We start from the raw sequence: 16,612 nt of genomic DNA on the forward strand, positions 1-16,612 counted from the left end.
CAGGAAAAACCACCAAGGGCCACCCAGAGGAGCCACACTGTGACAGAAGAGGAATGTGGGCTGGTGAGCTGACCTCTGGAAGACAGTGCATGAATTGAGGGGAAGAGATTTGTTCCACACATGGGAGCAATGAGGCTGGAAATTTCTTCAGACATTGCCACTTCGGCACTCTGTGTGTGTGTGTGTGTGTGTGTGTGTGTGTGTGTGTAAACAGAGTCCTGTAATGCAAGGTCTGGCCTTGGCAGCCCCAGCCTGGGGCCACAGTGAGAGGCAAGCTGAGGGTTATGCTGGGAAAAACTTCTCCCTCCCACCACGTGAGAGGCTCTGCGGGCCCAGCAGCTCAGCAAGCAAGGGTAAGGGCATGGACTAACATCTTACTTCATACTATCCCTTATAACACATCCTAATGTAATCAGCTCACAATATGAAATTATTCATTTCTCTCCAATCATTGTTTCAGTGGGGCCTTAGGGTCAACTGGATTCTGGAGGGCCCTTCCTAGAGGAGGGGATGCGTTCTGTCCCTAAGTCCCCTCCTGCTCCATCCTCCACAGCATGAGCCTAGTGGTCTACCTTGTGGGGAACCCTTGTACCTCCCTCTTCTAGGCATGGACTAGCATTGAGAAGTGGGAGAGGAGGGTTAGGAAAAAGGGCAAATATAGACACACTTTGTCTTATTGTGCTTTACAGATATTGTTTGTTGTTGTTGTTGTTGTTGTTTACAAGTTGAAGGTTTGTGGCAACCCTGCCTCAAGCAAGTCTATTGGTGCTGTTTTTCCAACAGCAGGTGTTGTTTTGCATCTCTGTGTCACATTTTGGTAATTCTCCCAATATTTCAAACTTTGTCATTATTTCTATATCTGTCATGGTGATCTATGATCAGTGATCTTTGACGTCACTATTGTAGTTGTTTTGGGGCACCACGAAGTGTACCCATATAAGATGGCAAACTTAATCAATAAATGTTGTATGTCTTCTGACTGCTCCAATGACTGCCTGTTCCTGAGACACAATAATATATAACAGGCATGAGTCACTGTGCCCAGCCCGACACAATAATATTGAAATTAAGCCAATTAATAACCCTACAATGGCCTCTAAGTGTTCAAGTGAAAGGAAAAGTCCCAAGTCTCTCACTTTAAATCAAAGCTAGAAATGATTACACTTAGTAAGGAGGACATGTTGAAAGTCAAGGTCAAAAGCTCGCCTCTTGCACCAGTTAGCCAAATTGCGACTTCACAAGAAAAGTTCTTGAAGGATATTTGAGCTCTACTCCAGGGAACACGCAAATGAAGAGAAAACAAAGCAGCCATATTGCTGATATGGAGAAAGTCTAAGTGGTCTGGAGAAAAGATCCAACCAGCCACAACATTTCCTTAAGCCAAAGCCTAATCCAGAGCAAGACTCTAACTCTCTTCAATGCTATGAAGGCTGAGAGAAGTGAGGAAGCTGTAGAAGAAAAGTTTGAAGCTAGCAGCGGTTGGTTTGTGAGGTTTAATGAAAGACAACATCTCCATAACATAAAAATGCAAGATGAAGCAGCAAGTGCAAAGGGAGAAGCTGTGGCAAGTTATCCAGAAAATCTAGATAAGACAATTGATCAAAGTTTCTACACCAAACAACAGATTTTCAATGTAAACAAAACAGCCTTATGTTGGAAGAGGATGCCATTCAGGACTTTCAGAGCTAGAGAGGAGATGTCAATGCAAGCTGCAAAGCTTCAAGGGACAGGCTGACTTTTTTTTTAGAGGTGAATGCAGCTGATGACTTTAAGTTGAAGTAAATGTTCATTTACTATTTTGAAAATCCTAGGTTCATTAAGAATTATGCTAAATCTACTCTACCTGTGATCCATAAATGGAACAATAAAGACTGGGTGATCACACATCTGTTTACAGCATAGTTTACTGAATATTTTAAGCCCCCTATTGAGAACTATTGCTCAGAAAAAAATATTCCTTTCAAAATATTACTGCTCTGCACCATGTCACTCAAGAGCTGTGTTGGAGATGTACGAGAATATTCATGTTGCTTTCATGCCTGCTAACACAAACATCCATTCTGCAGTCCATGGACCAAGATTTCAAGTCTTATTAATAAATATATTTCATAAGGCTATTAAGAAATAGCTCTCTCTCTCTATATATATATATATATACACACACACACACACACACACATAGCCTTTTAGAGTTTATATAGCTGCCATTGATAGTGATTCCATTGATGGATCTGAGCAAAGCAAATTGAAAAGCTTCTGGAAAGTAGTCATTATTCTAGATGCCATTAGGAACATTTGTAATTCATGGGAGGAGGTCAAAATACCAACATTAACAGGAGTGTGAAAGGCATTGATTCCAGTCCCCATAGGTGACTTTCAGGGGTTCACATCTTCAGTGGAGGAAGTCGCTGTAGATGTGGTGGAAACAGCAAGAGAACTAGAACTAGAAGTGGAGCGTGAAGTTGTGACTGAATTGCCTCACTCTCATGATCAAACTTGAACAGATGAAGAGTTGCTTCTCACAGATGAGCAGTGAAAATGGTCCCTTGAGATGGAATCTCCTCCTGGTGAAGATGCTGTGAACGTGGTTAAAATGACAATTGATTTAGAATATTACATAAATTTAGTTAATAAAGCAGTGGCAGGGTTTGAGAGCATTGACTCCAATTTTGAAAGAACTGGGTAAAATGCTATCAAATAGCATCACATGGTATGGAGAAATCTTTTGTGAAGGGAAGAGTCGACCAATGTGGCAAACTGCATTGTCATCTTATTTTAAGAAATTGCCACAGCCACCCCCAGCTTTAGCAACCACCACTCTGATCAGTAAGTAGTCATCAACATCAAAACAAGAGCTCCATCCTCTTCAGCAAAAACGCTATGACTTGCTGAAGGCTCAGATGAAGGTTAGCATTTTTAGCACTAAAATATTTTTAATTAAGGTACGCACATTGCTTTTTTTGACATAATACTATTGTATACTTAATAGACTACAGTATAGGGTAAACGCAACTTTTATACGCACTGAGAAACCAAAAAAGTTATTTTTGTGATATTTGCTTTATTGTGGTAGTCTGAAACTGAACTCACAATCTCACCAAGGTGTGCCTGAACCTCTTTATCTAACTGGTCACTGCCACAGTCCACTCTGTTTTGGCCAAGATGCCCCAGAGTGGCAGGCACACTGTGTGGTCACATCCAAGGGCCTAGAGATGGTGGGGGCTCCATATGGATCTAGACATGCAAAATCTCTCTTTGATTTGACTTCTTCCAACCCACCATTTTCTGGGCACCAGGCTCGTCTCACCCAGAAAGTAGGACCCAATGTGACAGTTCCTGCCCAGTTCCCTCCTGTGGCAGCCACTTGACCCAGGGGCACTCTTGATCCTTGCAGCCTCACTTCCACACCCCATCTCTACCCCTATCACCTCTCTCCAATCCCCACTCCCCCTGCTCATCTTGTCTGCTGCCCAGTGGGGGCCCCACCCATGCTGGCCTCTCCTTTTGCAAGTCCCCATTCTTCATATGGTTTCTTCAGAGCCCCTTTCCTTGGTTTTGAGGAGAGGGGTCCTCACTCTCTTCCCCACCAATCCTACCCACTTCTACAGTCCACTCGTTATCCTAATTGCCTCTGTATACAGACTGGGGTGAGAGGAGTTGATGTGATGGGTGTGGATACAGGGCTGGTGCTGTCTTCTTCTAGTAAGCCCTGGGAGAGGTGTCTGAGCCCAAGTGTCAGTGGTTTTCTTTGGATCTGTGAGTACATAACACTTCTTTGCCTTCAGCCTTAGGCCATAGTTGCTAGTTCTGGGACAACCAGAAAAGTCCTACATAATCTCGTGTTATGTGCAGAGCTGAGTATAGAGCTCCAGGTGTGATCTGACTCACTTAAGATCACAGTGAGTCTATTGTATTGTTGAACTGTTAGCTTAGACATCTGTTACTGCACCTACATTGCACTAGCCTCATGCCTAGACACTGATCTGAAAGAAATCCCCTAAATGCATACAGAAGACTTCTCAGCTGAGCTAAGGGGCTCCCACCAGGTTTGAGCCTATCTGATGAATCCATGAGGTAGACAGCCTGCACGTGTCCACCTGGTTTGATGAACTGCATAAATCCCCGTGGGGGATGTGGTCCATGGCCTGGGAAGTGAGTTACCCTGGGAAAGGTCTAGAGGACAGAGGCAGGGATGGAGACAACAGCATGGTGAGTTCCCAACCCACCCACGATGATAGGTGTCTGAGGCAGAAGGTAAAGAGGCTGTCCCCTGGTGGGTGTCACAGGACCCAAGCGTCATTGCTGAGGCACGTGGATAACAAAGTGTGGCACTGGATTCTTCTTATTTCTGTGAGGATCATGGGGACTCTCTGGCTCTCTTGGTAAAGGTGGCTCTGGGAACAGGAAGAGTGTCCTTCTTGACAGGGATGTCAGAGCACTGATGGTGACAATCAGTGTGTCACTGCTCACATGACTGAACAATGGGAAGAGCCCGACTGTCTAATGACAGAACTCTGTTAAATATAATTAAGGGTATTTTGTTGAATGAATGAAGCCAGATGGGAAAGAAGACAGTATCTGTCTTCTTATAGAAGAAGTTAAAGAATTTATAGAAGTTAAAGACAGGCTCATTTAATCTCTATAAAGACAGAGTGGCCCTTACCTCTGGGTGGAGCAAAAGGCACCCTCTGAAGTGATAGGGATATCTTTTATCATCTTCATCGGGAGTGGTAGTTACATGCATGTATGCATATCAAAACTCGCCAAGCTGCACTAAGATCAGTGTGTCCTTCCTCAGTAAAAATAACAAAGAACTATACTTATAAAGAATTGTTTAATAATATAGGAAAATGTCTACACTATAATCTTTAGCCAAAAAAAAGAGCCACCTACAGAATGCTATATGCATGAGAACAATTAATCAAAAAGTTCATGGGAAAAGTCAGAATTGAAACATCATGTCTTAAAAGACATTGTTTTGATATTGTGAGAATGTACCTAATTTTTTCCTTTTTTCTGCTTTTCCCAATTTAATACAATGAGCTTGTGTTGGTTTTATAATTAGACATTTTGTTTGTTTGTTTGGTTTTGTTTTGAGACAGAGCCTTGCTGTCGCCCAGGCTGGAGTGCAATGGCCCGATCTTGGTTCACTGCAACCTCTGTCTCCTGCGTTCAAGAGATTCTCCCACTTCAGCCTCCTGACTATAGGGGCTATAGGGGCGCACCACCACGCCCAGCTAATTTTGTGTATTTTTAGTAGAGATGGGGTTTCACCATGTTGGCCATGTTGGTCTCAAACTCCTGACCTCAAGTTATCCACCCGCCTTGGCTTCCCAAAGTGCTGGAATTACAGGCATGAGCCACCGCACCCGGCCTAGACATTTGTTTTTAAAAATAAAAGATTCATTTGCTCTTTTTACAGCCCATCTCACTGTTGACTGATATTGACCAGGAGTCAACTCAGGTCCCAGGGATTTTCACAACAGCTGCTGTATGGCAGGGTTCCTGCTCACTGTGCTTGTGTAGTTGGCCCTTGCACCCGCAGTGAATAATTAACATTCTCCCCATCCTGTTGATGATGGTCTGAAAATATGGTCCAGAAATGGTGTGGGCAAGAAGAAAGCAAAGCAACGCTTGGAACATAGGTACAGCGACTAGACATGGAGCAGCTGCTTAAAGACAAAAAGGCCCCAAAAAGGAGGGATGGCACGAAACACCCTCCAATATGGGCATGGAGTCTAGAGTGACAAACTGACCAAAAGTTCATTTCCCATGGGGAGTCCGAACATATTTAATAATAAAAAGAGAACAAGAGCCATGCAAACTGAGAAGGACAAAGTAGAAAGAGTAGCAGACACCAAGCAACTAAATCACAGCGTGATAAGCTGCTGGCTTGTTGCCATTATTGTATCCAGAACATTTTATTTAAATGCTGAAGAATTTCCCATGGGTCCCCACTTTCTTGTGAATCCTTGGGCTGAACTCCCCTGTCCTGAGTGATTACTAGAACACATCTCTGGACCAGAAACCCAAAAGTGGAGTAACACATACTGCAAAGCTGTGCTTCCTTGTTTCGGGCTATGAATCCTCACCTTGTTTCCCATCTAGTATATATTTTTCAAACCAACTTGTCCATGGAGTCATGTAGTATTTAGGGTGGAAGCTGCCCCAGGTCTAGCACGTCATTTAGCAGATGAGGAAATGGAAGCTTGGGCAGTGGAAGTATCTTGCCAAGTTCACACAGTAAGTCAGCAGCACAGTCTGTGTGACTCTGAGCCTGCTCTGCTAGCCCACATTGCCCTCTGGGGGTGAGCATGTCTTCACATCCTCCACCACCCTAATGACAAACACGCAGAACATGGCAAAGCCTCAGCTCTGCATGGTGAAAGTAAGAACCAGCAATTGTCACAAACAGAAATACAGTGTTGGTCCGGCAGCCTCCAGCAGTTCTGCACAAGCGGATTACCAGTAAATACAAGGCTATCTTTCTAAAAACCAAAGTCGTATTTATGTTATCTATTTTCTATAAAATTTTGTATTAATTTATTTGTTACCTATTTTTGAACTCTTTCAAAAGCACACTATATTTCCCTGCTTAAACAGCCCCCTGAGGGCGGGTGCCTGAAAGCCTCTACACTTGTGTCATTCCATCTCCACTGCAGGCGTATTGAGTAAGTTTGTATTTGGGTTTTGTAAAAACCTCCACTCTACAGTTAAGAAAACTAAGGCAGAGAGCTTCAATAATTTGGTCAAAGCCAAGTAGTAGTAATGACGCTGGAGGTTAAACCCAGCAGCATGACTACAGTTCTTAATCAATGCCTTTTGAATTGCACATATGGGATGAACTTGAACATTTTCTTGATGATTCACTGTCCTTGTTATGATTACCAGTTACTGAGCTCTGTTGTAACAGAGACATATGTCCCTATGTGGGGCGGGGGTGGGGTGTCTTGATCGCGGGGCTATTTCTGTACTTTTCTGGCTTTTCCCAAGCAGTCATTTCTTTCTATTCTCCAAGCACCAGCAATGAGCTTCACCTTTTCAGCTTCTAGTTTGCTGAAACTAATCTGCTATAGACAGAGACTCCAGTGAAACAATTTTACTAGGGTTTAATCAAATAAACTCTCTCTGACAAAGGATTACTGAAAGAGTAACTAAGAGTTTGATGTTTACTGAGTGTATAGTATGTGCTAGATGCTGGCTGTGGACACCTCATAGAATCCTCCCAACAACCCATGAAATGACTACTGTCATTCAGCCCAACACCCAGATGAGAAAGCTGAGGGTAAGACAGGTTTCAAGCTTGGCAGTCTGACTACAGAGGCCTCTGGCTTAACCCCTGGGTTAGGCTGCCTCTGTAGGTTTGGGGGCATATAATTTTGCTGTTTGGGGTCTCCTTTGCCTTCTTAGAGATCACAAGCCAAAGCTTTTTATTTGGTCACGGAAGCCCAGAAGGGCATCTTGTGGCTCAGGAGTAGCTCTCTGCTGATCTGCTGACAATACTTGAGATTTTCAGACATCACCAACCACCAAGAGAGCTTGATATGACTGTACATAATATTGTCATAAAGAACCTGAACTTGACCATATACTTCTGTCATGTGGAAAATTTCTCATAGCTCCGGATAGATTGTATCTGGGGTGAAGAATCCTGCCACCTATGTACCTGGCATAGTGTGAGTCCTCATAAATGCTTACTGGTCTGAAGGGCCACAAAATAGTGAACAGTGAAAATCCCCACTAAGATCCTGAGTCCAGATAAAGATGGGAAACCTGGTTAGCTCACCCACCCGCCTATAGTTAAAACTCTTTAGACAACAGGTTGTTTTCATTTACGGAGTAATATTGGGTGGTGAGTTCATGTGTATGGGGAGTGGGATAGGGGATACGGGGAGACTGGAGAAAAAGGGGGCACAGGGTTAACATGAAATCCAGGATCCCCCTCTACATTTAAAGTTGGTTTAAGTTGGCTTCAATTGATGGCAACTCTTAAGATAATCAGAATTTTCTTACCTTTTTAGCTTTACTGTTGAAAAGCCCTGTGATCTTGTACAAATCATTTGCTTCTTGGTAGTAATTTCTTTTACTCAAACGTAGGCTTTTGACTAGGTGAATGTAAATGTTCTTCTAGCTCTAATATCCTTTATTCTTTATATTTTCTAACAGATTCTGTGTAGTTGGATGAGCAGAGAACAAAAACAAAATAATCCAGTGAGGAAAGCCCGTGAATAAACTTTCAGACCCGAGATCTACTCTCTAGCCTATTTTAAGCTCAACTTGAAAAGAAGAACTGTTCTCTGATTCTTTTCGCCTTCAATACTCAATTATTTAACTCCGCCCTCCTTCAAAAGAAACAGCATTTCCTACTTTTATACTGTCTATATGATTGATTTGCACAACTCATCTGCCAGAAGAGCTGAGACATCCGTTCCCCTACAAGAAACTCTCCCTGGTAAGTAACCTCAGCTGCTTGGCCTATTAGTTAGCTTCTGAGATGAGTAAAAGCCTTAACAGGAAACCCATAGAAGACATTTGGCAAACACAAAGTGCTCATACAATTATCTTAAAATATAATCTTTAAGATGAGGAAAGGGTCAGAGTTCAGAATGAGTTTCAGATTATTATAACATCAAAGATACAAAACATGATTGTGAGTGAAAGACTTTAAAGGGAGCAATAGTATTTTAATAACTAACAGTCCTTACCTCTCAAAAGAAAGATTTGCAGAGAGATGAGTCTTAGCTGAAATCTTGAAATCTTATCTTCTGCTAAGGAGAACTAAACCCTCTCCAGTGAAATGCCTTCTGAATATGTGCCCACAAGAAGTTGTGTCTAAGTCTGGTTCTCTTTTTCCTTTTTCCTCCAGACAAGAGGGAAGCCTAAAAATGGTCCAAATTAATATCAAATTACAAACGTCAGATAAAATTTTCCTCTAATATATCAGTTGCATGGCACAGTTAATATGTAATTCTTTATGGCTCTAAATTAAAAGTGAGCTTTTCTAGAGACTTCTCCCAGCTGCCTAATCTAAGATGCAGGGAATTTGAGACTCGCAGGGTTTAATAAGAGAAAATTCTCAGCTAGAGCAGCTGAACTTAAATAGACTAGGCAAGCCAGCTGGTTATAAGACTAAACTACCCAGAATGCATGACATTCATCTGTGGTGGCAGACGAAACATTTTTTTTATTTTATTATTTCTTGGGTGTGTATGAAAACTCTTAATTGTGGCAACTCAGAAACTATAAACACAAACTTCACAGAAAGTGTGAGGATTTTACAATTCTCTGTTGGCGTCTATGAGCTTCTCGGGGGACTTGGGCGTCTGGCCATTTCACTCTGACTGTATCGCAGCACCGAACATCTGACGGTCTTGCCTTTTAATTCTCTTTTCCAGGAGTGAGAGGGAGGGTAGCATGGTAGTTAAGAGTGCAGGCTTCCTGCATTCAAAATCAGTTGCTTCCCAGCTGGGTGGCTTTGAGCAAGTTACTCGCCCTCTGTATGCTTCAAGGTCTTTGTCTGCAAAATGTGAAAAATATTTCCTGCCTTATAAGGTTGCCCTGAGGATTAAATGAATGAATGGGTATGACTCTTAGACAGTGATTGGCATCCAGTATGTGCCCTCGAGGTCTCTTAATTATTACTGACTTGCTCATAGTGCATGCTCTTTGTGGACTAACTCCAGAGAATGGCAGCATCAATAAACATCTTAAGACTGAGTTGCAGCCGGGCATGGTGGCTCATGTTTGCAATCCCAGCATTCTAGGAGGCTGAGGCAGGAGGATTGCTTGAGCCCAGGAGTTCAAGACCAGCCTGGGCAACATAGTGTGATCTTGTCTCTATAAAAATAAACAAAATTAGGCCAGGCGTGGTGGCTTACGCCTGTAATCCCAGCACTTTGGGAGGCCGAGGCAGGCAGATCACAGGGTCAGGAGATGGAGACCATCCTGGCTAACACGGTGAAACCCCATCTCTACTAAAAATACAAAAACAAAATTAGCCGGGTGTGGTGATGGGTGCCTGTAGTCCCAGCTACTCAGGAGGCTGAGGCAGAAGAATGGCGTGAACCCAGGAGGAGGAGCTTGCAGTGAGTTGAGATCGCGCCACTGCACTCCAGCCTGGGCAAAAGAGCAAGACCCCGTCTCAAATAAATAAATAAATAAATAAATAAATAACAATAAAAATAAACAAAATTAGCTGTTACAGGTGTGGTGGCACCTGTAGTCCCCAGCCACTTGGAAAGGTGAGGTGAGAGGATTGCTTGAGCCCGGGAGGTCCAGGTTTCGGTGAACCATGATCGAGCCACTGCACTCCAGCCTGAGCGACAGAGTGAGACCCTGTCTCAAAACAACGACAACAGCAACAACAAAAAGGCTGAGCTGCACCATGCTTGACCCAGTTTCTTAAAATTGTTATCAAAGCTTCATTCACTCTGTGGTGCTATAGAGCACAAGATTTTATTTGGTGAGATGGTGCTTTCATGAATTCCCCCAACAGAGCCAAGCTCTCCATCTAGTGAGCGGGAAGCTAGCAGCAAACCTTCCCTTCACTACAAAACTTCATTGTTTGGCCAAAAAGGGAGTTCATTCAATGTAGACATCTATGTATGGAATTAAAAACCTATTGATGTATAAAACTGTTTGCATTCATGGTGGGCCACTAAATACTTTCTAGGGCTTTATAAAAGATCACTTTCTACTTATTCACAGGGTGGAACAAGATGGACTATCAAGTGTCAAGTCCAACCTATGACATCGATTATTATACATCGGAACCCTGCCAAAAAATCAATGTGAAACAAATCGCAGCCCGCCTCCTGCCTCCGCTCTACTCACTGGTGTTCATCTTTGGTTTTGTGGGCAACATACTGGTCGTCCTCATCCTGATAAACTGCAAAAGGCTGAAAAGCATGACTGACATCTACCTGCTCAACCTGGCCATCTCTGACCTGCTTTTCCTTCTTACTGTCCCCTTCTGGGCTCACTATGCTGCTGCCCAGTGGGACTTTGGAAATACAATGTGTCAACTCTTGACAGGGCTCTATTTTATAGGCTTCTTCTCTGGAATCTTCTTCATCATCCTCCTGACAATCGATAGGTACCTGGCTATCGTCCATGCTGTGTTTGCTTTAAAAGCCAGGACAGTCACCTTTGGGGTGGTGACAAGTGTGATCACTTGGGTGGTGGCTGTGTTTGCCTCTCTCCCAGGAATCATCTTTACCAGATCTCAGAGAGAAGGTCTTCATTACACCTGCAGCTCTCATTTTCCATACAGTCAGTATCAATTCTGGAAGAATTTTCAGACATTAAAGATGGTCATCTTGGGGCTGGTCCTGCCGCTGCTTGTCATGGTCATCTGCTACTCGGGAATCCTGAAAACTCTGCTTCGGTGTCGAAACGAGAAGAAGAGGCACAGGGCTGTGAGGCTTATCTTCACCATCATGATTGTTTATTTTCTCTTCTGGGCTCCCTACAACATTGTCCTTCTCCTGAACACCTTCCAGGAATTCTTTGGCCTGAATAATTGCAGTAGCTCTAACAGGTTGGACCAAGCCATGCAGGTGACAGAGACTCTTGGGATGACACACTGCTGCATCAACCCCATCATCTATGCCTTTGTCGGGGAGAAGTTCAGAAACTACCTCTTAGTCTTCTTCCAAAAGCACATTGCCAAACGCTTCTGCAAATGCTGTTCCATTTTCCAGCAAGAGGCTCCCGAGCGAGCAAGTTCAGTTTACACCCGATCCACTGGGGAGCAGGAAATATCTGTGGGCTTGTGACCCGGACTCAAGTGTGCCGGTGACCCAGTCAGAGTTGTGCACATGACTTGGTGTTGATACACAGCCTGGGCTGGGGGTGGGGTGGGAGAGGTCTTTTTTAAAAGGAAGTTACTGTTACAGAAGGTCTAAGATTCATCCATTTATTTGGCATCTGTTTAAAGCAGATTTGATCTTTTAAGCCCATCAATTATAGAAAGCCAAATCAAAATATGTTGATGAAAAATAGCAACCTTTTTATCTCTCCTTCACATGCATCAAGTTATTGACAAACTCTCCCTTCTCTCCAAAAGTTCCTTATATATATTAAAAAGAAAGCCTCAGAGAATTGCTGATTCTTGAGTTTAGTGACCTGGACAGAAATACCAAAATTATTTCAGAAATGTACAACTTTTTACCTTGTACAAGGCAACATATGGGTTGTAAATGTGTTTAAAACAGGTCTTTGTCTTGCTGTGGGGAGAAAAGACATGGATATGATTAGTTAAGAAATGACACCTTTCATGTGTGATTTCCCCTCCAAGGTATGCTTAATAAGTTTCACTGACTTTTAGAACCAGGCGAGAGTCTTGTGGCCTGGGAGAGCTGGGGAAGCCTCTTAAATAAGAAGGAATTTGAGTTGGATCATCTATTGCTGGCAGAGACAGAAGCCTCACTGCAAGCACTGCATGGGCAAGCTTGGATGTAGAAGGAGACAGAGCTGGTTGGGAAGACCTGGGGAAGAAGGACAAGGCTAGGTCGTGAAGAACCTTGATGGCATTGCTCTATCTAAGTCATGAGCTGAGCAGGGAGATCCTGGTTGGTGTTGCAGAAGATTTATTCTGTGGCCAAAGGAGGGTGAGGAAGGATGAGCATTTAGGGCAAGGAGACCAGCAACAGCCTTCAGGTCAGGGTGAGGATGGCCTCCGCTAAGCTCAAGGCTTGAGGATGGGAAGGAGGGAGGTATTTGTGCAGCATATGAGGATATGGAGTCAGCAGAACTGGGGTGGATTTGGGTTGAAGCTGAGGGGCAGAGAAGATTCAGGGAGAAGCCCTAGCCTTCAAGCAGATTGGAGAAGCCCTTGAAAAGACATCAAGCACAGAAGGAGGAGGAGGAGGTTTAGGTCAAGAAGAAGAGGGATTGGTGTAAAAGGACGGGTCTGGTTTGCAGAGTTTGAACACAGTCTCACCCAGACTCCAGGCTGTCTTTCACTGAATGCTTCTGACTTCAGAGACTTCCTTCCCATCCCAGCTCAAATACTGACGGGTCTCCAGGAGGAGACTAGATTTATGAATACATGAGGTGTGAGGACTAGGAACATACTTCAGCTCACACATGAGATCTAGGTGAGGATTGATTACCTAGTAGTCATTTCATGGGTTGTTGGGAGGATTCTATGAGGCAACCACAAGCAGCATTTAGCACATACTACACATTCAACAAGCATCAAACTCTTAGTTACTCATTCAGGGATAGCATTGAGCAAAGCATTGAGCAAAGAGGTCCCATAGAGGTGAGGGAAGCCTGAAAAACTAAGATGCTGCCTGCCCAGTGCACACCAGTGTAGGTATCATTTTCTGCATTTAACCGTCAACAGGCAAAGGGGGGAAGGGACATATTCATTTGGAAACAAGCTGCCTTGAGCCTTAAAACTCACAAAAAGTACAATTTACCAGCCTCCGTATTTCAGGCTGAAGGGGTTGGGTGCAGGGCCCTTAGGTACTCATTCCAGATGCCTTCTCCAGACAAACCAGAAGCAACAGAAGAAACCTCTCTCTCTCCCTTTGAAATGAATACACCCCTTAGTGTTTTGGTATATTCATTTCAAAGGGGGAGAGAGAGGTTGTTTCCTGTTGCTTCTCTTATGATTGTGCACATACTTGAGATTGTTTTGAATTTCGGGGATGGTTAAAACCATCATAGTATATAGATAAGGTGAGGGAATAGAAAGTGGTGAGAACCACTCAGGGAATGAAGGTGTCAGAATAATAAGAGGCGCTACTGACTTTCTCAGCTTCTGAATATGAACAGTGAGCATTGTGGCTGTCAGCAGGAAGCAATGAAGGGAAATGTCTTTCCTTTTGCTCTTAAGTTGTGGAAAGTATAAGAGTAGTATAGGACCCTACCCTCTGGGCCAAGTCAAAGACATTCTGACATCTTAGTATTTGCATATTCTTGTGTATATGAAAGTTACAAGTTGCTTGAAAGAAAATATGCATCTAATAAAAAAACCTTCTAACATAATTCATTATATTCTTGCTCTTTCAGTGTACATTTAGATAATAGCACATAAAACTGCCAAAGTATTTTATAAGTAGCTGTTTTCTTCCTTAGTGTGTGTGTGGTGTATGCAAAGAGAGAGATAATTGTATTTTTGTATTTTCTTTTAAATAATTTTTAAAATTCACTCTTTTCATGAGACAAATTGCCAGAATAGTTTGTATTTACAGATGATACCTCTAAGAGTAGGGTTGTTGAGCAATTGACTTGAAAACTTTTAAAATTCAAATTTTAATTCCACTACTCAAAAGAATTGCCATGTTTTAAAAAATAGAATCGGTGCCGTAAATCAGTTGTCTATGTTTGAAAATGAAGAAGACATGCAACGTCATGGCCTGGTCACTTACCCGCAGCCCTGTGTTGTAGGCACATCACACGTGAGAATGAGGATATGCTTTTCTTTCATTTAAAATCCCTCCCCAAAACTTGGCTCTAATTGCAATGATGACAATCATGTACATTTGGATTTATGTGCAGGAGTCTCTTACCCTGAGAGAGGACAGGTGCTCCAGGTGGAGGGGACCCGTCTGGGTCACGTTCACATCTTGAACATGCTGGTTTTCAGTCACTGCACACTCATCTCCCAGCGCAGGTCATGGGCAGCAGATGCAAGAGCTGCCCATGGTCCTATTTGGAGGTGCATGACATGAGCAGAAGACAGAATAGCTGGATCTGACTAGAAGGGCAGCTTCTCCCTACCAATACTTGAAGGATTGCCTTTCATCTCTTAGGCTAAAAGGTAGAATGAACCAAGGAAGGGCAGGAGGAGGCTGGGGTTAGGGTAGAAGGAAGGGACCATGGAGAAGGGAGATCCATCCCATAGGATGAAGGCAGTGTGGCAGGGAGATTGGAAGGTGTCAGCTTTTATGGCTGACATAAATGCAGCCATGTCAATTGCTGCTTTCCCTTTTCCACCTTATTAAATGCCTTCCAATGTTAGCACAAAGAAAAGCTATTTTCAGTGTTGCCAGCCTTTCCAGAGCCCATTCCCATTATCTCCCCAGGCCCATGCCTTTACTCCTTGGAGTTTCAACTCACAACCTTCAGGATCTGACTTTATTCACCATCTCTGGGGTGAATGTACCTTCTGTCTCACCCAGATGTCCCTATCAAAGAAGAGATTGCATGCCATGGATAAAGTCAAAATAGAGGTGACTGTCCTTAACAAGGAAGAATAATGTGCAAATTCATAAACTGGGATTCTGTTTACGTTTTGTACTCCAGGGGTTCTTAGTTTAAATCGCTCTGAATAAATTAAGATGCATTGGCATTTCCACTGTAACGATTAAATTTACAAATCATTTATTTTCTATCGGAGGAGAGACAGAGTTCCAAATGCAAACATTAACTGTTCAAGTGTTAACACTTCTAATGACAGCATAAGAATTATCACCAACTACCCTGTGGGCTGGAAGCAGAAATGTGAACTGGAAAACAAATCACGAACTTTCCTTTTTTGTTTTTTTTTTTTTGAGATGGGGTCTTGCTCTGTTGCCCAGGCTGGAGTGCAGTGGTGCGATCTCGGCTCACTGTAACCAGAGCCTCCCAGATTCAAGTGATTCTCCTGCCTCAGCCTCTCAAGTAGCTGGGACTACAGGTGTGCACCACCATGCACGGGGAAATTTTTGTATTTTTAGTAGAGATGGGGTTTCACTGTGTTAGCCAGGATGGTCTCGATCTCCTGACCTCGTGATCCGCCCGCCTCGGCCTCCCAAAGTGCTGGGATTACAGGCTTGAGCCACCGCGCCCGGCCAACAAATCATGAACTTTGTAACTGCCGTTCCTTGTAGCTTGTTAACACATCCACTTACTTATCGTCAGAGTATGTAGACATTTTCCACAATCCTCAGGGATAAGGCTGAACAGAAGAGGAAAAAACGTGAAAACATTTCGATAGCTCCTTTACTTTGAAATAAAATTCACTGTAAAAGTTGCTTGTATTTTTCCAAAACCGAGTCAACCTTTAATATTTAATACATACAAATACATATTTTATATATTAATATATAATGTCATATGACACACACTATATCTTTATATTAATATACATGCATATAATATCTATTTCCTTCCTAATTTTCTATAAGCAATTTTACAAGTCTGACTTCTATTTGCCTCCTTATTGTTACTACATAGTTTGATAATCTGTTTTGTGTCGTCGTGATTCTGTCGTGTTTTGGGGACTTATTTTTGTTTCTCTGGGTGGTCACTAGTTTTTTTAAAGCATTCATGGAAGAGTGTGAATCTTTTTCAAGCTAGGAAGCCATGGCAAGCCTTGGGTCATACTGCCCCCGCGAGGCCACATTGGCAAATGAGCAAGGGTGTTCAACCTCCAGCCTTGGCCGTGGAGAAGACACGCGAGGAGGCTTTTCACATTCAGCTGTTTAATGTTTGTCTCTGCCGGCACCATTCCAGTTGTGAAAAAGAGGTATTTCCACAGCAGCTCAGGGTAGGTAGTGCACAGCTCACAGTCATCATTTTTGAAGACCGAGAGGAGTCTCCATTCGGGATACAGGTTGATGCCTGTTGTGGAATGAAGGTTCCAACACCCAGACCAATCTCTGCAGTGTGCTGATCT

The 16,612-nt window shown here is 43.1% G+C and overlaps 1 protein-coding gene and 1 long non-coding RNA gene across 3 annotated transcripts; one reads left to right on the plus strand and one right to left on the minus strand.

Annotated features, from left to right (window-relative positions):
- Positions 1-210: 210 nt before the first annotated feature.
- Positions 211-8,885, minus strand: LOC105480353 (uncharacterized). The gene is made up of 3 exons (XR_986428.3): positions 8,706-8,885; positions 8,014-8,169; positions 211-2,576 (listed from the first exon to the last, which is right to left on the minus strand). It is a non-coding gene; the product is annotated as an uncharacterized lncRNA (long non-coding RNA).
- CCR5 (C-C motif chemokine receptor 5) lies at positions 8,162-15,622 on the plus strand. Of its 2 annotated transcripts, XM_011739041.3 has the most exons (2): positions 8,162-8,452; positions 10,708-15,622. In XM_011739041.3, the coding sequence occupies exons 1-2, from the start codon at positions 8,383-8,385 to the stop codon at positions 11,775-11,777; spliced, it is 1,140 nt and encodes a 379-aa protein (XP_011737343.1). In that variant the 5' UTR covers positions 8,162-8,382; the 3' UTR covers positions 11,778-15,622. The 2 variants fall into 2 exon arrangements, with proteins under 2 accessions (XP_011737343.1, NP_001295951.1); NM_001309022.1 differs by lacking the exon at positions 8,162-8,452 and having other exon boundaries at positions 10,719-11,777.
- The last annotated feature ends 990 nt before the right edge of the window (positions 15,623-16,612 follow it).

The sequence above is a fragment of the Macaca nemestrina genome, chromosome 2 (genome assembly GCF_043159975.1).
Source record: "Macaca nemestrina isolate mMacNem1 chromosome 2, mMacNem.hap1, whole genome shotgun sequence".
Classification (NCBI taxonomy): domain Eukaryota; kingdom Metazoa; phylum Chordata; class Mammalia; order Primates; family Cercopithecidae; genus Macaca; species Macaca nemestrina.

Bases quoted from the DNA above. Each gene is read 5' to 3' on its own strand.
- CCR5 (XM_011739041.3), top strand. From the start codon at position 8,383: ATGATTGATTTGCACAACTCATCTGCCAGAAGAGCTGAGACATCCGTT. The intron at 8,453-10,707 runs GTAAGTAACCTC...ACTTATTCACAG, and splicing joins CCTACAAGAAACTCTCCCTG to GGTGGAACAAGATGGACTAT.